This window comes from Grampus griseus, assembly GCF_964374135.1.
Source record: "Grampus griseus genome assembly, chromosome: 14".
Classification (NCBI taxonomy): Eukaryota; Metazoa; Chordata; class Mammalia; order Artiodactyla; family Delphinidae; genus Grampus; species Grampus griseus.
This window is the reverse complement of record NC_139008.1, coordinates 38,528,948-38,552,552: the sequence shown is the minus strand read 5'-3', so window position 1 is coordinate 38,552,552 and position 23,605 is coordinate 38,528,948. Positions and strand designations below refer to the sequence as shown.

At 47.1% G+C, this 23,605-nt stretch overlaps 1 protein-coding gene across 1 annotated transcript; it reads right to left on the bottom strand.

The window, feature by feature from the left end:
• Positions 1 to 4,533: 4,533 nt before the first annotated feature.
• LOC309832716 (lipase maturation factor 1-like) lies at positions 4,534 to 23,149 on the bottom strand (the record flags this gene model as incomplete). Its single annotated transcript, XM_082670700.1, has 2 exons — positions 4,534 to 4,847; positions 22,957 to 23,149. The coding sequence occupies 2 exons, from the start codon at positions 23,147 to 23,149 to the stop codon at positions 4,534 to 4,536; spliced, it is 507 nt and encodes a 168-aa protein (XP_082526826.1).
• Positions 23,150 to 23,605: the final 456 nt, after the last annotated feature.

Here is a 23,605-nt window from a genome sequence, read left to right as displayed (position 1 = left end):
CTCTCCCTCCTGCCACCACTAGACAAGCAGTTGATAACACCAGTCTTTTCTGGCTCCTCTGAAAGTATTGCTTCCCGAGTCTGAGGACCTGGGTCATCACCCTACAAAGCACTAACTGCATGACTAAAGCCACTCTCCCCAAAATGAAGATCTCTGACCATTGCTGCCATGAATTGGATTCATCAGGTTCCTGCTAGCCTCACCACGCATGTACTAGGACCATGTCAGGAGGGCGGGAGAAGGGCGGGCACGATCCCAGGATCCCAGAACGAGCAGGCTGTCTGGAAGGTTGCCTGACTCCGCCCAAGATATCGACATGGGACCCCACCAGCCTCACTTGGCAGCAACGCTGCATCCCATGTCTGCTGAGGACGTTCATTTCCAACGCTGGGACTTCATCACAGATGCCAGTTGGGGTCAGCAGGAGCAGAGGGGACACCCACTTAAGAGAAGGAAGTGAGCAAGGCTTCAAGTGAAGCAGTGGCCATAGTGCACACAAGCCAGACTGGGCAGGCGCCGAGCCACCACCATGGGACCCCAGGGCAGGGGCCTCGGTGCCGGCCAAGATGTGCCCCGTGCACCTGCCTGGTGTCTCCTTGCCCCATGTGGGCTTCCTGTCCCCACTGCAGGCCACCAGCTGGATGACACTTGAAAGACATCCAATCAACAGTGTCCATTATCTGAGGATCTCACCCCAAACAGATATCCTTCTCCCTCAACTTAGAATAAATGGGACGTGAAAGAACAGAGTGTGTCTAACTCTCATGCTGGGGCATCAAGAAAAGGAAAGCCCAATTTCCATTTAAGGGGTCCTCACTCTCCCAGTAAGTTTCCAGCATCACTCTGACAACCTGGAAACTATCATCCATTAAGGAGCCCCGAGTCAAGGTGACCTGAGACACCTTCCAGAAAGAGTGGCCTGCCCAGCCTCACCTGGGGCCCCACACGTGGGCCACAGCAAGCAGCCTGCAGTTCCGCTGGGAACACAGATGTTCGGCATCAAGAATGTGGTAAATAATCCACTGGTCTCCACTGACAGGTTTTTGTTTTGTTTTGTTTTACATTTTTCACCTAAAACATCTCGTGTCATTTTTTATTAAAATAAATTTATTTTATCTTTGGCTGTGTTGGGTCTTTGTTGCTGCATGCGGGCTTTCTCTAGTTGCAGGGAGTTGGGGTTACTCTTCATTGCAGTGCGCGGGCTTCTCATTGCAGTGGCTTCTCTTGTTGTGGAGCAGAGGCTCTAGCTGCGTGTGCTTCAGTAGTTGTGGCTCGTGGGCTCTAGAGTGCAGGCTCAGTAGTTGTGGCGCATGGGCTTAACTGCTCCGCGGCATGTGGGATCTTCCTAGACCAGGGCTCGAACCCATGTCCTCTGAATTGGCAGGTGGATTCTTAACCACTGCGCCATGAGGGAAGCCCTCATGTGTCATTTCTGAGAAAACAGTTTTATTTTATTTTCCTTGAGTGAGCTTAAATTAATTCAAATCACATTTTTAAACACATCCAAGTGGAAGGGAGCAGAACATCTTTTTCACTGAAAAAATACAAGACTCTATTTTTGGCCATGTGTACTCAGACCAGTTTTCAAAAATCTTCCTGACCAACACATTCTAGATGTGACTAGAAATTACTGTTTAAAATTGACAGTGGAGGGGCTTCCCTGGTGGCATGGTGGTTAAGAATCTGCATGCCAATGCAGGGGACACAGGTTCGAGCCCTGGTCTGGGAAGATCCCACATGCTGCCGAGCAAGTAAGCCCGTGTACCACAACTAATGAGCCTGCGCTCTAGAGCACACGAGCACAACTACTGAAGCTCGCACGCCTAGAGCTCGTGCTCCACAACAAGAGAAGCCACTGCAGTGAGAAGCCCATGCACCACAACAAAGAGTAGCCCACACTTGCCGCAACTAAAGAAAACCCACGCACAGCAACAAAGACCCAACACAGCCAAAAATAAAATAAACAAATTTATTAAAAAACAAAACAAAACAAAACTGACAGTGGAGGGACTTCCCTGGTGGCACGGTGGTTAAGAATCTGCCTGCCAACGCATGGTACACAGGTTCAATCCCTGGTCTGGGAGGATTCCACATGCCGCAGAGCAACTAAGCCCATGCGCCATAACTACTGAGCCTGCGCTCTAGAGCCCGTGAGCCACAACTACAGAGCCCGCGTGCCACAACCACTGAAGCCCATGCACCCTAGAGCCCACGTGCCGCAACTGCTGAAGCCCGCATGCCTAAAGCCACTGCAATGAGAAGCCCGTGCACTGCAACAAAGAGTAGCCCCTGCTCGCCACCACTAGAGAAAGCCCATAAGCAGCAACGAAGACCCAATGCAGCCAAAAATAAATTAAAAGAGAAAAGAGGGCTTCCCTGGTGGCGCAGTGGTTGAGGGTCAGCCTGCCGATGCAGGGGACGCGGGTTCGTGCCCCGGTCCAGGAAGATCCCACATGCCGCGGAGCGGCTGGGCCCGTGAGCCATGGCCACTGAGCCTGCGCGTCCGGAGCCTGTGCTCCGCAACGGGAGAGGCCACAACAGTGACAGGCCTGCGTACCGCAAAGAAAAAAAAAAAAGAAAAAAACCCCAAACTGACAGTGGATACAATTTTCCCGGTTGCTGGGTGAGGTACCGTATGGCCCGAGCCCCGTGTTACAGACAGGTGCATCCTCTGAGCAGGACACTGGAGCCAGGCATTGCGCTCCCCCTCTCTGTAACTCCAGCTGTTAAAACGGGGCAAACGTACCCAGAATTCTCCCTCCTCTGACATGCGCTAAATCACACGTGCCAAGAAACAGCAGCCTTTTAGACATCACAGACAACCCCAGCCAGAGTCCTCTTGTGCTGTAAACATCCACTGACCAGAGAGACTAGAGGCGGGCAGTGAATGCCTGTGGCTGCCGAGGAGGTCAGACAGCCCGAGGTGGCAGCACCCGTGAATCCCAGGTGGGGAGAAGCAGACAGGAATGAAGGACGCTTCCCTCGCCTCACAGCTGCCTGACGGGCACGAGGCACATTCCACCTACCGGGAGCCAGCCCCTATTTCTACCCTCACTGCTTGGGCCTTCAGAAAAGAAAATGCCATAAATCAGATGTAAATATCATTTGTCTAGGAACCCACACAGTTTCTGTATGGAACTGGACACAGGATGCACCACCACAGTACGATGTTGCCACCCACTTGGTGACCCCTGCAAAACCTGGTAGCCGACGCCCATCACTGTTTCTTCTGATCCACGCAGCCCACGCCACAACACCAGGGCACTGAAGTTTCCCAAAGTCTCTGAATAAATTCTGGCTCTGACTACGAGGGTGTTAGCTGGTCAATAGTTCAATATCAACATGAAGGCCCCGGGAGCAGGGAGGGGAGCCAGGGTGACTGAGATGTCAGCCTTCTTTTCCGTAGACTGGATGGGGAGAGGTGTCTTCAGCTCACACACTGAGTGTCACTCACACTTGCTCGGGGACCAGGGCCAGACGACAGGAGCTGGGAGGGGACCTCTGATGGCTCACGAGCTGAGTGAGTGACACTGAAGGAGTCCGGCGTCTGGGTTAAAACCCATTCACGTCATGGTCCAGGACCTAGCCAGCCCCTTTGACCTGGGCCAGCAGCCAAGAATGTCAGGCCACCGAATGAACCTTTCCTCCCAGAAAACAAAGGCTCTGGTGGGAACATGGCAGGAGGAGGCCCACAGGTGCTTAACCTCCTGCTCCTCTACACAGACACCACCCCTCCTCCACTTCCTGCTCATCCACGCAGACACCACCCCCTTGTCTACTTCCTCCATGTCTACACAGACACCCACCCCGAGCCCAGAGCTTTCTCTCAAGGCTTCACCTTCTCTTACAGAGTCCTCTGTGCTTCCTCTGGTAGGTGATTCTTCCCCAGGGCCGGAGCCCAGAACTTGAAGAAGAGCGGTACCCCCTCCTCCACTGTCAAACATGGCCCAGCACTTCATGGCCCTCAATTTTCCTCCAAGCCTATCCAAGCCACACGCTGCACTGATGCCCCCGTCGTGTTCCCATGTGACTCTCCCTCCATGGAGCCCAACGCTGCCTCTGACCTGTCCGGCACTGGAGCCTATTCCCCCCAGCAGGGCTGGCCTGAACTGTGACCACTGGCACCAGTTCCTCTCAAACAAGGAAGGAGCAGGTGGGAGCAGGAGCAGAGGAGTAAGCCTCCAAATCAAGCCCCACCACCAGAGTGCTCCCAGCAGCCCACCCAGCAGCTTCCACCTCCATCTCATGGCCCCCCAGCACAAGAGGCTGGCAATGCTATCTCAGGTGTGGCCATGACACTCCTAACAGAATCCCAATTACACCCAAATAAGGAAGCTCCCGGATTTTGGTTGAATGCGACCAGCAGGGTCTACCACAGCCTAATTAAAAGGGTGACATTTTCCAAATTAACGTAAGAAGTAAGCTCATTTGCTTGCTCCTGTTACTAGGAGGCCTCGTTGGGCTCTGAGGGGTAACACCCCTAGAACCCTGAGTTATCACGTGCCTGCATTATAGGTGCCCCATCCTTCCCTCTTACCAGATCTGCCCCACGTTGACCAGGGACATGTAGAGGACCCAGAGAGCAGCCATGAGAACCATATTGGCACAGCCGGAGACCAGGATGAAAGAGGAGATGCCCAGCCCGAGAAGAGCCAGCGCGTCCAGGTTGAAGTCCATGTGAGACCAGTCCAGCAGCCAGAGGACGGTGGGGGCATAGCTCACGGTCTCCCAGCTGACTTGCCCACGGAAGTGCTGCTGCACACTCCTCAGGTACACTCTGCAGGGCAGCAGTCCCCTGTCTCCAATCAGCTGCTTGTTCTGATGGAAGGCCACCAAGAATGCCACAACTGGAAGGAAAAGAAGACAAAAGGAACATGAACAGGAACACAGCCCTCTGTAGATACTTTTCAGACGTGCAGGGCCTCGGCTAGGCAAGAAGATGAGGCAGAGTCTGACCAGTGGTTTGGAATCAAAGCGTGGACTCAAGGGTATTTCACAAAATCTTGGGGGAGATATTAGAAGATCCAACCTGGAGAAGTCATAATGTATGTGTATATGTATACATAGCTATGTGTGTTGTATCTACTTATACACAACGTATAGGTGTATATAAAATAGACACACATTTATATAAAATATGTGCCTGATTACATAAAATGGTTAGTTAACTATCCCAGAATGAACTTTGCTTAAAGAAAATTTACAGTAAAACACTCATGTTAGAAAATAGAAAGGCCTCAAATCTAAACTTCTACTTTAAGAAATCAGAAAAAAGAGTAAATTATATATAAAACAAGCATCACAAAAGACATTTTTAAAAAGAGGTGAAATCAATGAAATTGAGAACAGGGAAAAACACAGAGAAAATCAATAAAACCAAAAGTTGGTTCTTCGATAAAATCAATGTAACTGTTAGAACTCTAGTCAGATTAACCAAGGAAAGAAGACACCAATATCAGGGATCAAAACAGAACACTGCTACAGATCCCACAGGTGTAAAAAGATAATACAGGAATACTACACATCTCTCTAAGATCTTGAGTTTGACAACTTAGATGAAATAGGAGAATTAGTTGAAGGACGCAAACTACCAAAACTCACAAAAGAAGAAATAAAGATAATACATCACAACCAGCCAACTTCATCTCAGAAATGCAAGGCTGGTTCAACCCTCAAAAAACTATCCATGGGCGGAGATCACCTTCCTCCCCACAGATACATCAGAAATACATCTACACGTGGAACAACTCCTACAGAACACCCACTGAACGCTGGCAGAAGACCTCAGACCTCCCAAAAGGCAAGAAACTCCCCACGTACCTGGGTAGGGCAAAAGAAAAAAGAATAAACAGAAACAAAAGAATAGGGATGGGACCTGCACCAGTGGGAAGGAGGAAAGGTTTCCACACACTAGGAAGCCCCTTTGCGGGCGGAGACTGTGGGTGGCGGAGACTGTGGGTGGCGGAGGGGGGAAGCTTCGGAGCCGCGGAGGAGAGCACAGCAACAGGGGTGCAGAGGGCAAAGCGGAGAGATTCCCGCACAAAGGATCAGTGCCGACTGGCACTCACCAGCCCGAGAGGCTTGTCTGCTCACCCGCCGGGGCGGGCAGGGGCTGGGAGCTGAGGGGATGGCAGGGAGAGGACTGTCGGCGTGAACAGAGCCTGAAGGGGTTAGTGCACCACCGCTAGCCGGGAGGGAGTCCGGGGAAAAGTCTGGACCTGCCGAAGAGGCAAGAGACTTTTTCTTCCCTCTTTGTTTCCTGGCGCGCGAGGAGAGGGGATTAAGAGCGCTGCTTAAAGGAGCTCCAGAGACGGGCGCGAGCCGCGGCTAACAGTGCGGACCCCAGAGACGGTCATGAGACGCTAAGGCTGCTGCTGCCGCCACCAAGAAGCCTGTGTGCGAGCACAGGTCACTATCCACACCTCCCTTTCGGGGAGCCTGTGCAGCCCGCCGCTGCCAGGGTGCCGGGATCCAGGGACAACTTCCCCAGGAGAACACACGGCACGCCTCAGGCTGGTGCAACGTCCTGCTGGCCTATGCCGCCGCAGGCTCGTCCCGCACTCCATGCCCCTCCCTCCCCCGAGCCTGAGTGAGCCAAGGCTCCGGAATCAGCAGCTCCTTTAATCCCGTCCTGTCTGAGCGAAGAACAGACGCCCTCTGGCGACATACACGCAGAGGCGGGGCCAAATCCAAAGCTGAGCCCCAGGAGCCGTGCGAACAAAGAAGAGAAAGGGAAATTTCTCCCAGCAGCCTCAGGAGCAGCGGATTAAAGCTCCACAAGCAACTTGATGTACCCTGCATCGGTGGAATACCTAAATAGACAACAAATCATCCAAAATTGAGGAGGTGAACTTTGAGAGCAAGATTTATTATTTTTTCCCTTTTTTCTCTTTTTGTGAGTGTGTACGTGTATGCTTCTGTGTGAGATTTTGTCTGTATAGTTTTCCTTTCACCATTTGTCCTAGGGTTCTGTCCATCCGTTCTTTTTTTTTTTTTTACTTAAAAAAATTTTTTTTGCTTAATAATTATTTTTTATTTTAATAACTTTATTTTATCTTACTTCATTTTATCTTCTTTTCTTTCTTTCTCTCTCTCTCTCACCCTCCCTCCCTCCCTCTCTCTCTCTCTCTTTCTTTCTACTTTTTCTCCCTTCTATTCTGAGCCGTGTGGATGAAAGGCTCTTGGTGCTGCAGCCAGGAGTCAGTGCTGTGCCTCTGAGGTGGGAGAGCCAACTTCAGGACACTGGTCCACAAGAGACCTCCCAGCAATATCAAATGGCAAAAATCTCCCAGAGATCTCCATCTCAACACCAACGCCCAGCTTCACTCAACGACCAGCAAGCTACAGTGCTGGACACCCTATGACAAACAACTAGCAAGACAGGAACACAACCCCACCCATTAGCAGAGAGGCTGCCTAAAATCATAATAAGTCCACAGACACCCCAAAACACACCACCAGACGTGGACCTGCCCACCAGAAAGACAAGATCCAGCCTCATCCACCAGAACACAGGCACTAGTCCCCTCCACCAGGAAGCCTACACAACCCACTGAACCAACTTTAGTCACTGGGGACAGACACCAAAAACAACGGGAACTACGAACCTGCAGCCTGGAAAAAGGAGACCCCAAACACAGCAAGATAAGCAAAATGAGAAGACAGAAAAACACACAGCAGATGAAGGAGCAAGATAAAAACCCACCAGACCTAACAAATGAAGAGGAAATAGGCAGTCTACCTAAAAAAGAATTCAGAATAATGATAGTAAAGATGATCCAAAATCTTGGAAATAGAATAGAGAAAATGCAAGAAACATTGAACAAGGACCTAGAAGAACTAAAGAGGAAACAAGCAACGATGAACAACACAATAACTGAAATTAGAAATACTCTAGAAGGGATCAATAGCAGAATAACTGAGGCAGAAGAACGGATAAGTGACCTGGAAGATAAAATAGTGGAAATAACTACTGCAGAGCAGAATAAAGAAAAAAGAATGAAAAGAACTGAGGACAGTCCCAGAGACCTCTGGGACAACATTAAACACACCAACATTTGAATTATAGGGGGTCCCAGAAGAAAAAGCGAAAAAGAAAGGGACTGAGAAAATATTTGAAGAGATTATAGTTGAAAACTTCCCTAAATTGGGAAAGGAAATAGTTAATCAAGTCCAGGAAGCACAGAAAGTCCCATACAGGATAAATCCAAGGAGAAACACGCCAAGACACATACTAATCAAACTGTCAAAAATTAAATACAAAGAAAACATATTAAAAGCAGCAAGGGAAAAACAACAAATAACACACAAGGGAATCCCCATAAGGTTAACAGCTGATCTTTCAGCAGAAACTCTGCAACCCAGAAGGGAGTGGGAGGTCATATTTAAAGTGATGAAGGAGAAAAACCTACAACCAAGATTACTCTACCCAGCAAGGATCTCATTCAGATTTGATGGAGAAATTAAAACCTTTACAGACAAGCAAAAGCTGAGAGAGTTCAGCACCACCAAACCAGCTTTACAACAAATGCTAAAGGATCTTCTCTAGGCAAGAAACACAAGAGAAGGAAAAGACCTACAATAACAAACCCAAAACAATTAAGAAAATGGGAATAGGAACATACATATCGATAATTACCTTAAATGTAAATGGATTAAATGCTCCCACCAAAAGACACAGACTGGCTGAATGGATACAAAAACAAGACCCATATATATGCTGTTTACAAGAGTCCCAGTTCAGACCTAGGGACACATACAGACTGAAAGTGAGGGGATGGAAAAAGATATTCCATGCAAATGGAAACCAAAAGAAAGCTGGAGTAGCAATTCTCATATCAGACAAAATAGACTTTAAAATAAAGACTATTAGAAGAGACAAAGAAGGACACTACATAATGATCAAGGGATCGATCCAAGAAGAAGATATAACAATTGTAAATATTTATGCACCCAACATAGGAGCACCTCAATACATAAGGCAAATACTAACAGCCATAAAAGAGGAAATCGACAGTAACACATTCATAGTAGGAGACTTTAACACCTCACTTTCACCAATGGACAGATCATCCAAAATGAAAATAAATAAGGAAACACAAGCTTTAAATGATACATTAAACAAGATGGACTTAATTGATATTTATAGGACATTCCATCCAAAAACAACAGAATACACATTTTTCTCAAGTGCTCATGGAACATTCTCCAGGACAGATCATATCTTGGGTCACAAAACAAGCCTTGGTAAATTTAAGAAAACTGAAATTGTATCAAGTATCTTTTCCGACCACAATGCTATGAGACTAGATATCAATTACAGGAAAAGATCTGTAAAAAATACAAACACATGGAGGCTAAACAATACACTACTTAATAACGAAGTGATCACTGAAGAAATCAAAGAGGAAATCAAAAAATACCTAGAAACAAATGACAATGGCGACACGATGACCCAAAACCTATGGGATGCAGCAAAAGCAGTTCTAAGAGGGAAGTTTATAGCAATACAATCCTACCTTAAGCAACAGGAAACATCTCGAATAAACAACCTAACCTTGCACCTAAAGCAATTAGAGAAAGAACAAAAAACCCGGAAGTTAGGAGAAGGAAAGAAATCATAAAGATCAGATCAGAAATAAATGAAAAAGAAATGAAGGAAATGATAGCAAAGATCAATAAAATTAAAAGCTGGTTCTTTGAGAAGATAAACAAAATTGATAAACCATTAGCCAGACTCATCAAGAAAAAAAGGGAGAAGACTCAAATCAATAGACTTAAAAATGAAAAGGGAGAAGTAACAACTGATAATGCAGAAATACAAAAGATCATGAGAGATTACTACAAGCAACTCTAAGCCAATTAAATGGACAACCTGGAAGAAATGGACAAATTCTTAGAAATGCACAGCCTGCCAAGACTGAATCAGGTAGAAATAGAAAATATGAACAGACCAATCACAAGCACTGAAATTGAAACTGTGATTAAAAATCTTCCAACTAACAAAAGCCCAGGACCAGATGGCTTCACAGGCAAATTCTATCAAACATTTAGAGAAGAGCTAACACCTATCCTTCTCAAACTCTTTCAAAATATAGCAGAGGGAGGAACTCTCCCAAACTCATTCTACGAGGCCACCATCACCCTGATACCAAAACCAGACAAGGATGTCACAAAGAAAGAAAACTACAGGCCAATATCACTGATGAACATAGATGCAAAAATCCTCAACAAAATACTAGCAAACAGAATCCAACAGCACATTAAAAGGATCCTACACCATGATCAAGTGGGGTTTATTCCAGGAACGCAAGGATTCTTCAGTATACACAAATCAATCAACGTGATACACCATATTAACAAACTGAAGGTGAAAAACCATACGATCATCTCAATAGATGTCAGAGAAAGCTTTCAACAAAATTCAACACCCATTTATGATAAAAACCCTGCAGAAAGTAGGCGTAGAGGGAACTTTCCTCAACATAATAAAGGCCATATATGACAAACCCCCAGCCAACATCGTCCTCAATGGTGAAAAACTGACACCATTTCCACTAAGATCAGGAACAAGACAAGGTTGCCCACTCTCACCACTCTTATTCAACATAGTTTCGGAAGTTTTAGCCACAGCAATCTGAGAAGAAAAGGAAATAAAAGGAATCCAAATCAGAAAAGAAGAAGTAAAGCTGTCACTGTTTGCAGATGACATGATACTATACATAAAGAATCCTAAAGATGCTACCAGAAAACTACTAGAGCTAATCAATGAATTGGGTAAAGTAGCAGGTTACAAAATTAATGCACAGAAATCTCTGGCATTCCTATACACTAGTGATGAAAAACCTGAAAGTGAAATTAAGAAAACACTCCCATTTACCACCGCAACAAAAAGAATAAAATATCTAGGAATAAACCTACCTAAGGAGACAAAAGACCTGTATGCAGAAAATTATAAGACACTGATGAAAGAAATTAAAGATGATACAAATAGATGGAGAGATATACCATGTTCTTGGATTGGAAGAATCAACATTGTGAAAATGACTCTACTACCCAAAGCAATTTATAGATTCAATGCAATCCCTAACAAACTACCACTGGCATTTTTCACAGAACCAGAACAAAAAATTTCGCAATTTGTATGGAAACACAAAAGACCCCGAATTGCCAAAGCAATATTGAGAACGAAAAACGGAGCTGGAGGAATCAGGCTCCCTGACTTCAGACTATACTACAAAGCGACAGTAATCAAGACAGTATGGTACTGGCACAAAAACAGAAAGATAGATCAATGGAACAGGATAGAAAGCCCAGAGATAAACCCACGCACATATGGTCACCTTATCTTTGATAAAGGTAGCAGGAATGTACAGTGGAGAAAGGACAGCCTCTTCAATAAGTGGTGCTGGGAAAACTGGACAGGTACATGTAAAAGTATGAGATTAGAATACTCCCTAACACCATACACAAAAATAAGCTCAAAATGGATTAAAGACCTAAATGTAAGGCCAGAGACGATCAAACTCTTAGAGGAAAACATAGGCAGAACACTCTATGACATAAATCACAGCGATCCTTTTTGACCCACCTCCTAGAGAAATGGAAATAAAAACAAAAATAAACAAATGGGACCTAATGTAACTTAAAAGCTTTTGCACAGCAAAGGAAACCATAAACAAGATGAAAAGACAACCCTCAGAATGGAAGAAAATATTTGCAAATGAAGCAACTGAGAAAGGGTTAATCTCCAAAATTTACAATTAGCTCATGCAGCTCAATATCAAAAAAACAAAAAACCCAATCCAAAAATGGGCCGAAGACCTAAATAGACATTTCTCCAAAGAAGATATACAGATTGCCAACAAACACATGAAAGAATGCTCAACATCCTTAATCATTAGAGAAATGCAAATCAAAACTACAATGAGATATCATCTCACGCCGGTCAGAATGGCCATCATCAGAAAATCTAGAAACAATAAATGCTGGAGAGGGTGTGGAGAAAAGGGATCACTCTTGCACTGCTGGTGGGAATGTGAATTGGTACAGCCACTGTGGAGAACAGTATGGAGGTTCCTTAAAAAACTACAAATAAAACTACCATATGACCCAGCAATCCCACTACTGGGCATATACTCTGAGAAAACCATAATTCAAAAAGAGTCCTGTACCAAAATATTCATTGCAGCTCTATTTACAATAGCCAGGACATGGAAGCAACCTAAGTGCCCATCATCGGATGAATGGATAAAGAAGATGTGGCAATATATACAATGGAATATTACTCAGCCATAAAAAGAAATGAAATTGAGTTATTTGAAGTGAGGTGGATGGACCTAGAGTCTGTCATACAGAGTGAAGTAAGTCAGAAAGAGAAAGACAAATACTGTATGCTAACACATATATATGGAATCTAAGAAAAAAAATGTCATGAAGAACCTAGGGTTAAGACGGGAATAAAGACACAGACCTACTAGAGAATGGACTTAAGGATACGGGGAGTGGGAAGGGTAAGCTGTGACAAAGTGAGAGAGTGGCATGGACATATATACACTACCAAGCGTAAAACAGATAGCTAGTGGGAAGCAGCCGCATAGCACAGGGAGATCAGCTCGGTGCTTTGTGACCACCTAGAGGGGTGGGATAGGGAGGGTGGGAGGGAGGGAGACACAAGAGGGCAGAGATATGGGAACATATGTATATGTATTAACTGATTCACTTTGTTATAAAGCAGAAACTAACACACCATTGTAAGGCAATTATACCCCAATAAAGATGTAAAAAAAAAATAAAAATAATATACACCTTATTTTACTTTTATTTATAACTTAAGGGCTTCCCTGGTGGCGCAGTGGTTGAGAGTCCGCCTGCCGATGCAGGGGACACGGGTTCGTGCTCCGGTCCTGGAAGATCCCACATGCCGCGGAGCAGTTGGGCCCGTGAGCCATGGCCGCTGCGCCTGCGCGTCCGGAGCCTTGTCTCCGCAACGGGAGAAGCCACAACAATGAGAAGCCCGCGTACCGCAAAACAAAACAAAACAAACAAACAAAAAACTATCCATGGGGACTCCCCTGGTGGTCCAATGGCTAAGTCTCTGCACTCCCAATGCAGGGGGCCTGGGTTCTGTCCCTGGTCGGGGAACTAGATCCCACATGCCGCAACTAAGAGTTCACATGCCACAAGTAAAGATCCTGCACACCGCAACTAAAAGATCCCACGTGCCACAACTAAAAGATTCTGCATGCCGCAACTAAATATCCCACACGCGGCAAGGAACATCCCAAGTGCCTCAACTAAGACCCAGGAAGCCAAACAAATAAATAAATAAATATTTTTTAAAAAATCAATGTAATCACCACACTAACAAACTAAATCAGAAAACCATAAGATAGTATCAATAGACCCACAAAAAAGTACATGAAAGAATTCATCCATTCATGGTAAAAAAACTTTCAGCAAATTAGGAATAGAAGGGTACTTCATCAGTCTATAAAACGTAACTATGAAAAACCTACAGCCAAGATCATACTTAAAGATTAATGACTGAATACTTTTCCCTGAAGATTTGGAACAAAGCAAGACTATCTCTTCTCTTATTACTCATATTCAACACTGTATAGGAAATCCTAGCTAGTGCAATGAAGCAAGTATAAGAAATAAAGGTATATAGGTTAGAAAGGAAGAAATGAAACTATCTCTATTAATAGACTGCCTATGTAGAAAATCCCAAAGAATCGACAAAAAAGAAAGAAGAAGAAAAAAAAGCCCTCATGGCACTAATAAGTGAGTTTAAGAAGGTCACAGAATACAAGACCAATATACAAAAGTCAATTATATTCCTATATATCAGCAATGAACAACTGTAAGCTGAATGTTTAAATATTACAATAGCCACCAAAAAAAGTGCCTAGGGCTTCCTTGGTGGCGCAGTGGTTGAGAGTCTGCCTGCCAATGCAGGGGACACGGGTTCGTGCCCCGGTCCGGGAAGATCCCACATGCCGCGGAGCGGCTGGGCCCGTGAGCCATGGCTGCTGGGCCTGCGCGTCCGGAGCCTGTGCTCCGCAGTGGGAGAGGCCACACCAGTGAGAGGTCCACATACCGCAAAAAAAAAAAAAAAAAAAGTGCCTAGATAAAAAACTAACAAAATATATGCAGAATCCGTACATGGGAAACTACAAAACATGATGAGAGAAATCAAAGAAGATCAAAATAAATGGAAAGATTCATTGTGTTCATGAACTGGAAGAAGAGCCAGCATTATTAAGAGGTCAGTTCTCCCCAATTTGATCTATAGAGTCAATGCAATCTCAATCAAAACATCTGGTAAGCTTTTCCATAGATATTGACAAGCTGATTCTAAAATGTATATGTAAGAGCAAAGGAACTAGGATAGCCAAAATAATTCCGATGACGAACAAAGTTCGAGGACTCATTTTATCCAATTTCAAGACTTACTACAAAGCTATAGTAATCAAGACAGTGTGGTATTAGCAAAAGTACAGACACATAAATCAATGGGAGACTAGAGAGTCCAGAAGTAGACCTACACAAAGACAGTCAACTGATTTCTGACAAGGGTGCAAAGACAATTACAGACAAAGACAGTATTTTCAACAAGCGGTGCTGGAACAACTAGACATCATATGCAAAAAAAATGAACCTTGACACATAACTCACACTTTGTACAAAAATTTATTCAAAAGGACCAGAGACCTAAATGTAAAACATAAAAGTATGGAACTTCTAAAATAAAATATAGAAGAAAATCTATGTGACTTGTGTTTGGCAATGAGTTTTTAGATACAACACCCAAAGCATGACCCATGAAAGAAAACACTGATAAATTCTACTTTATCAAATGAAAAACTTTTGTTCTGTAAAAGATTTTTTTTTTTTTTTTTTTGCTCTACGTGGGCCTCTCACTGTCGTGGCCTCTCCCGTTGCGGAGCACAGGCTTCAGACGCGCAGGCCCAGCGGCCATGGCTCATGGGCCCAGCCGCTCCGCAGCATGTGCGATCTTCCCAGACCGGGGCACGAACCCGAGTCCCCTGCATCGGCAGGCGGACTCCCAACCACTGCGCCACCAGGGAAGCCCTGTAAAAGATATTTTTAAGAGAACGAAAAGACAAGCCATAGACTGGGAAAAATACCTGCAAATCACATATCTGATAAAGGACTTGCATCCAGAATAAAGTACCATTAAAACTCAACAACAAGAAAACAAACAACCCAGTTTTTTAAAGGGCAAAAGATCTGAACAGATACTGAAAGTCATCTGCTTCACACAAAGAAGATACACAGATGGCAAATGAGCACATGAAAAGATGCTTAATATCATTTGTTAGTGGGGAAACGCCAATTAAAACCACAATGCAGGGGCTTCCCTTGTGGTGCTGTGGTTAAGAATCCGCCTGCCAATGCAGGGGACACGGGTTAGTGCCCTGGTCCGGGAAGATCCCACATGCTGCAGAGCAACTAAGCCCGGGAGCCCCAACTACTGAGCCTGTGCTCTAGAGCCCGCGAGCCACAACTACTGAAGCCCACGTGCCTAGAGCCCATGGTGCTCTGCAACAAGAGAAGCCACCGCAATGAGAAGCCTGCGTACCGCAATGAAGAGTAGCCCCCGCTCACCGCAACTAGAGAAAGCCCACGTGCAGCAACAAAGACCCAACGCAGTCAAAAATAAATTAATTAAATAAATAAATATTTTAAAAAACTTAAAAAAAAAAAACAACGCAATGCAGTATCACCACACACCTATCGTAACAGCCAAAATCCAAAAAACTGAAAATACCGAATGCTCCAGAGGATTCAGAAAAAGAGGAACTCTCATTCATTGCTCGTAGGAGGCAAACTGGTACGGTCACTCTGGAGGACAGTTTGGCAGTTTCTTATAAAGTTAAACACAGATTTACCATATGACCCAGCAATTATACTCTTACGTGTTCACTCAAGTGAACTGAAAACTTACATTTACAAAAAAGCCTGCATGCAACTGTTTACAGGAGCTTTGGTCATAATTGCTAAAACTGGAAACAACATAGATGTCCCTCAGAGCTTGAATGGATAAAAACTGTGGTGCGTTCATAAAACGGTATGATATTCAGAGAGAATATCAACGGAATGTTGATTCACTCAACAGCATGGAAAGATCTCAAGTACATTTTACTAAGTAAAGGAACCCAGACCCAAAGGCTACACACTGTAGGATTCCATTCATCTGACACACTGGAAAAGACAAAACCATGGGGCAGAACACATACCAGAGCATGCCAGGGGCTGCGGGGGGAAGCCGATTACGTGGACAGGGGAATTTTCAAGAGATGTAACTATTCTGGTACAGTACTAGAGTGACTGATAACTATGCATTTGTCAAAACCCATAATTGTACATCATAAAAAACGAACTTTAATGTATATAAACTATCAAAACAACCTAGCCAGGAGGTTAGGGGATGCCAGCATAGAATGCAGACTGTGACAAATGAATCAAACTCTATCACAAATGTATAACTCGGCCACACTGAATGCAAGGAAAGAGGGAGGGCTGGCCTAAGAAACTTTGGAAATTGTTCTGAGTAAAAACTAAGCACAAAGACAAAAGTAACTGTATAGAAACACCGGAGTCTAATTGGGGGTAGGCGAACAATTCTAAGACTGCTTTGCATGTGCATTGGGGTTAAGCAAATAAACCATGGGGGATGGTGGGGCAAGATTTCTCACTAGTGGAGAAGGAGGTTCCAGATAAGCAAAAAGGGAAGGCCAACACACACCCCACATACTGGATGAGAATCGGAGATGCCAATGAGAATTCATGTTTACCCTAATATACATTCAAATGGATATGCAGAGAAATGACCATATGTGAGTGAGCACACCCACATATGTAACCTAGCTCTGTTTGCTAAGAGAGTCTGGAAGCAGTGACACCCCAGTAGCAATGGGCACTCTCAGCACAGCACCTAGATCTGGGTTCCTAACACCACTCTCAAATAAAAGGAACGAGGGCTCCTGGAGAAATGGCTGGTTTTAGGGCTGGGAAATGAGAGGAGCCTGCAGCATCCTGTAGTACCACAAAGTAAGGAAGCTCTCGAAAAATAAAGAATGGAGGCATGTCACAGGGATACGGGAGACAACTGGGAAGAACCACCACTGACCAGAGCTGGACAATTTGATACCACGAGGAACACTGCTGGACCACAACCCACAGTGTAAACAAATATGACAATTGCCAAATAAATTCATTACAGAGGATATCCAAATAACATGTGGAGATACCACCTCGGGGGGTCCCTGGAGCATGGACTGGACCCCATGACGGACGGAAAAAGGAGAACTTGACAGAGGAGACACCTGGCAGACACACCCCAACCAGGTGATCCAGGTCAGTATCACCCGTGATGCGAAGGGTGCCTCTCCTCTGTGAGATTCTCCCCACAACCTGTCCAGTCATGAGAAGACATTAGACAAGCCCAATTTGAGGGACATTCTACCAAACACATGACCAGACATGCTCAAAACTGTCAAGGTCATGAAGAGGCAGGGAAGTCCAGAGACTGCTGCAGACCAGAGGGGACAGAGGAGCCATGACGGCTAACGCAGTGCGGGGACACCGGATGGGAAGGGGTGCTGGTGGAAAACCAATAAGGTCTGGAGTTTGGTTAATAGTTTTGTTTTTAAAGGCAAATGTTTCTTGAATACTACGTGCGGCTCACTGTAACTGCAGGAAGAAAATTGAGACCTGATCCCCCCCATGACAGCAGATGTCCAGGATGTCAGGAATAAAGACAGAACACTGGACACCAGAGGGTCAGCAGGGAGGGCTCCCCTGGTCTTCTCCTCGCACCCCTCCTGCTGCCTCCATCACTGGGCAAAAGCTGCCCAAGTCCATATGCCACCGACCTTCCTGGTAACATGGAGGCCACCCCCACAGTGGTGCCCACCCAGCCCTGGCCGTGTGTGTGCACATCCACACACACGCACCCAGGTGGAGCCTGTCTCTCCCGACTCAGACTACGTGGGGACCTAATTAGCAATGGCTGAACAGCTGGACATCCTCCCTCCCCACAACCACACTCCAATGCCATGGAAGAAAAACGAAATTTGGTCTCACTAGTTAAAAAGTAAATCTACCAACAACACATTAAAAGGATCATACACCCTGATCAAGTGGGATTCATCCCAGGGAGGCAAGGATTCTTCAATATATGCAAATCAATCAATGTGATATGCCACATTAACAAATCGAAGAATAAAAACCATATGATCATCTCAACAGATGGAGAAAGAACTTTTGACAAAGTTCAACATCCATTTACGATATTTTCAATTTTTAATTTAAAAAAATTTAAAGTTTTAAATTGTGGTAAAATACACAAAGCATAAAACATACCATCTTAACTAAAAAAAAAAAAGTAAATCTAAGGCAAGCATCATAGGAAACTTCCTACCTTACAGGAAAAAATGATAATAGAATGGATTTAAATTTCAGATGAAAAGAACCTATTCATTTTTCACTCCTGTTATAGAAATGCCTAAATAAAGAAAAAAGTTTTCAAAAAATCATAGGATCTCAAAGCTAAACCAAACAACCAACCTTAGAAAGGCTCAGTCAGCCCCCACTCTGCTCTAGGAAAGAGTCAGCCCTCTGCCCAGCTCTAGGAAGGAAGGAGACAGGGCCCAGGCATGAGACTCTCAGCTGCTCCCTGGTGGGGTAACCCACAGACTGACCTAGGAGAGGTTACCAGGTCACCTAATATGCATTATCAAGGATGTCTGCAAATATTTTCTTTAAAATATCAAAAAGAAAAAATTTAGTTTTCTCTCCCTTTCAGATAAAGTGCTATAAAATTAAAACAGAATCATCTCCGAAATGTCACTCTCCGATGGGTGGTTTTATGGACTGTGGCTACATTCTGGGCCTTAGAAAAATAACCTCCAGTACTTTTTCTTTAAAGGTTTTCTTTAAAGGTGTGTGCTGTAGAGAGCTCAGACGTAGGGCAGGTTTATTTCTTAAACAAACTGGAAGCATTTTACAGAGAAGCTTGTGAAATCAAGCAGAGCATTTCATTAGCAATCAAGGGGCCTGGAGGGAAGAACTAACTTCCCATGAATCTTGGAAGCGCTGAAAACTCAGAACAACAGAAAATGAAGCAAGATTCGAGTACTCTTTTGGTTCCATTTTCTTCCTCAAAATTTCCAAAGAACACCTAAGAGTTCAGCAAATGCAGGTGTGTGTGGTTCTGCTGGGCTGCGCCAGTGCTGGGCCTGGGCGCTGACTGGCCGCAAGGCTAAGCTACCAGACCCCAGGTGAGACCTCTTGACCATGAGTGAGACAAGCTGCCGCTGCTAGAGGGTGCAGTTTAGGTTCACCTCAGACGCTCTAACAGTGACTGGCAGCTGGGAGGAAAGACCTAATAAACTCTACTACAGGTAAAGTAAACAAGGAAAGACTCAAGCATGACACTGCACAGCAAATCTGAACCAAAAGGACAGTACCGTAAGCTGGCAAAGCCAGGAATCAGAGTTGGGCTGAAACTAGTTGTGAGATCTTTTTGAAGTAGGATTTTAAAAGATATATTATCCCGGGGACTCCAAGGTACCATATGAAACTGGGGAGATAAATAATTTTGCTGATGTGTCAAAAAGTCCTCCATTCGCTCCAGTGCTTGCAGTTCCTTGGAGAGCACCATGGCGGCAGTCACCTACACATGGTTACTCATACGGTCCTGGCCATCACGGCGGGTCCCATATGAGGGCACAATTCCCGAGGCCTGGGAGGAGCTCACCTTCTTCTGCAACAGATCCTCGTTTAGCTTCAGGCTCTGGTCTGAGCTGGGAGCCTCAGTGCATTGGTGGTCCCCAAAGGGGTACATCTGGGACCCACTGGGGGGTCTGAACAGACAGGGGCCTGGAGTCAGCAGACTGGGCAGGGCCAGAGAAGCTCGTCCAGAACTAGGGCAGGAGTCTTAAGTCTGAGTGAGCTCACCTGGGCCCTGCGAAGGAACGAGGAAGGGAGCTCACAGAGCCACGCCATCACATGACAAGGACCCAGGCCAGGATGGCAAGGCAGCAGACTCGAAAAGCTCCCAGAGAGGAAAAAAGGTCCCTGTGGTATTGTCATATCATAAGAAATATTTATTTGGTCTTCGTCCAGGTTCCTGGCACAAAGCTCCTAAAACCCCAGGGATTTCCTGAGTGATGAGGTGAGAGGAGCATCTGTTATTCATAACAAGCCCCTTTCAACCTTACCTGGGTTTATACCAATGAGGTGATTCTTGGAGGATGGGGGCTGGTTGCCAGAGGAAATTTCAGCCCCACTCCTGACCTCTAACCTCACGGGACGGGGAGGGGCTGGAGATGCAGCTGATCTCCAACAGCCAGGGATTTAATCAGTCCTGCCTGTGTAATGGAGCCTCCACACAAACCCCAAATGGAGGGGTTCAGGGAGGTGCTGGGAGGGTGGCTCCCTGGGAGGGCGTGGGGGCTCTGCACCCCTTCCCACACCTTCCCTGGGCATCTCTCCCATCTGGCTGTTCCCGAGTCATGTCCTTTACGATAAACCAGTAACATAAGCAAAGTGTTCCCCTGAGTTCTGTGAGCTGTTCTGGCAAGTTATGGAACCCGAGGAGGGGGTCGTAGGAACCCCAATTTACATATGGTTGGTCAGAAGCACAGGTGATGGCCTGGACTTCTCACTGGCGTCTGTGGTGTTGGGGGGTGTCTCGTGGGACTGAGCTCTCAGCCTGTGGGGACCCTGGGCAGTTAGGGTCAAAACGCACTGACTTGCAGGACACTCACATGGTGTCTGGACAATCAGACGATTACTCGCTGTGAGAAAAAACCCACATCTGGTGTCACAAGCATGTGAGCAGAAGAAATAAAAGTGTTTCCCTTTAGTCACCTGCAAAAGAGTAGGAGTCAGACTGTGTAAAGACCCCTTGACATCACAAAGTTCTGAGGAAAACTGCTCTGAGAGCCACAGACCCAGGCAAGTGGCCAATTTCTACGTGTGCAAGGAAGGACACAGAAAGTTCACCTTCTCTGTATCTTTTCTTGGAATGTTGTTTTGGGATATGCTCCAGTAAAGAGAGAGAATAAACCCCCAAACAAGACACGAGATCTGAGGAACTACAACTACAACTCAGAGAGAACCAGGGGCCTCTCGGGTGGGCAGTCTCTGACCTGAGTGTCACACCCAGGGCCTGGGGTGCCGAGCTGGGGAGGAGGGAGGACACAGTTGGAAAAGTATCCTGTGGTGGCACAGAGCAATGATAAAGGCTGCAAAACGTCAAGGAAATTTTATGGAGCAGGAGCTGCTCCTAGAAGACAGAGGACGGAGGTATTAAACACCGACCCTGGCTTCAAGGAGCTCCCAGGGAGTCGCACAGACAGGTAGACTAATGACACTAAGAACTCTGTTAGATGTGCAGAGGGTGAAGGAAGCATAGGCTAGGGGTCCATTATTCAGCCTCCTGGTGGGGTCAGCAGTCCATGAGGGCAACTGTAACACTCAACGTCAAGTGAAAGCTGTGGACAGTCTGTGGCATTGTGGGAAATTCCTGGGACTTAAGGGACTCTGAGGTAGCTCACAGTCCCCAGGAGATCTGGAACCCTCCAGAAAGAAATCAATACAGGGCGACTGCCTACTTGCCAGAGCCATCTCAGCCAGGGACCCTCGTCCCTGAAGATGGTAAACTGGTTCCTTCGTGCAGCTGAAAAGCACTGACTCTACCCCAAATAGCGAGAAAAGATGGGGGTGGGGGGAATGCATATGCCAAAGCAAATCATTCTGTGCTCAGTACCGGCCTTAAAATATCTTCTTGACCCACTGGTTCAAAACGGTTTCCTTCTGAACCGAACAGAGAATCCCTGTGGAGATCAAAGGCAGCCCCTAACACTGGAAAGCCAAGCTGAGTTTTTTATAAGCTGTGCTCTCTGCGAGCTAAGCCACCGGGGTTTTTCTACTGTCATGGCGCCGGTTTAAGGGTCTGTTAAAGTCTCGGAGATTAACTTTGTCTTGACTCCATCTTTTACTAAGTGACAGCTCAACCGTTTAGAATGACTAATCCCGTGGAGAATAAAGCAATACTGGCAAGAAGTATTTTCTATAGTAACTTAGAGCGCACGAGAGTCGAAGCTGAATCCCCCAGCGCCGCACACCGAGCCTCACCGCGCGCCCGGCCCTGGTCCCCGCGGCGCCCCGCTCGGTGTGTGATGACGGTCGCTGTGCAAAGCGTGGCATTTCCACTCCCTTGGAACGCATGTTCTGAAAACTCAGAAATGACGCCGGGACGGCCGGTGCCCGCGGCGTGCAATCCCGGCCGGCCCGCCGGGTACCAGCGCCCTCCGGAACCCTCTAGAAGGGCGACTGCCCACTGGCCCCAGGCCATCTCAGCCGGGGGCTGTGCCCCAACCCCACTGGCCCCCGCACTGCCACGTTTGTCTGAGAAGCCCAGTTTGGCTTCAGGCACCAATGCTCGACCCAGGGCGTTTGTGCCCCTCCAGGCGTGGGGATCGGGGTTGGGGGGGTGTGCACTCCCCGCGCGCGCGGACGGGGGGCGTCGGGTGTCCAGCGGTGTTCTGGGGGGCGGCCTGGGGCGAGGGGAGGGAGAGAGGGAGACTGGGGCAGACCACGCGGTTCTCCGCCTGATAAAACCTGGCGCGCACAGAACCCCGCAGGTGAGGCCGCACCTGCTGCTCAGGCCTCAAAGCTTTGGAGCCGCGGGGAGGCGGCGGGGCCACAGCTCGTGGGACCTGTAGGCGGCAAAGGGGAGTCACCGCTTCACGAGCTCCTGGTCAGCGCGGGGTCGGCGTGGGGGCCCCCCGGACCTGCAGGACGGAGGGGGCGCAGGGCCGAGGCTCGGCCGCGAACCCGCTTGGGGGTGGGCCTGAGGGTGGGGGGCAGGGCGCGAGCGGAGGGACCACACTGGGGCGCCTGGCCCCGCGAACTCACAGTAAACGAAAGCGAGGGCCTTCAGGAGCACGATTCTGGTCAGCCAGAAGGTGCCCGCGCGGAGGCGGGCTGGGCAGCCCGCAGGGTCGCGCCCCGGCCCTGGCGAAGATTCAGGCGCCGGGCCCGCGACCCCGGCCTTCCGCCTCCTCAAGGGCTCCTCCGGCGTCGCCATCGCCGGGCCGTCGGAGCGCATGCGCGAGGAGCGCCGCGCGCTGAAAATGCCCCGCCCACGCCGAGAGACCCCGCCCACACTTAGAGGTCCGACCAACTCCGGCCAGCCACGCCCATGCGCGGGGAGCGAGGACTTGGCCCGATACCGCTCGCGCTCCCCGCAGGTCGCTCGGGGCGCTGCAGCCGTGAGAGTAACGGGGTGGGTTCGTGGAGAACGGCTCGTCGCCCCACCTGGAGCGGGCTTGACCCACTCACTCGTTCATTCACTCGCTCATTCATTCATTGAATTAGCCAAAGTTGCAGAGGCCCCCAGTGCACTCCCCTACCTAGGCGCCTCCCCTCCTGGACCCTCACACTGGAGAGGGACGGATGGCACTTCAGAAGCAGAAATGCAATGTGAAAGAGATTATTGGAAAGCACGTATGAGACCACAGGCCTTCTCCGCGTCCAGGGCAGCTGAGATGTGGGCAGCCAAGGA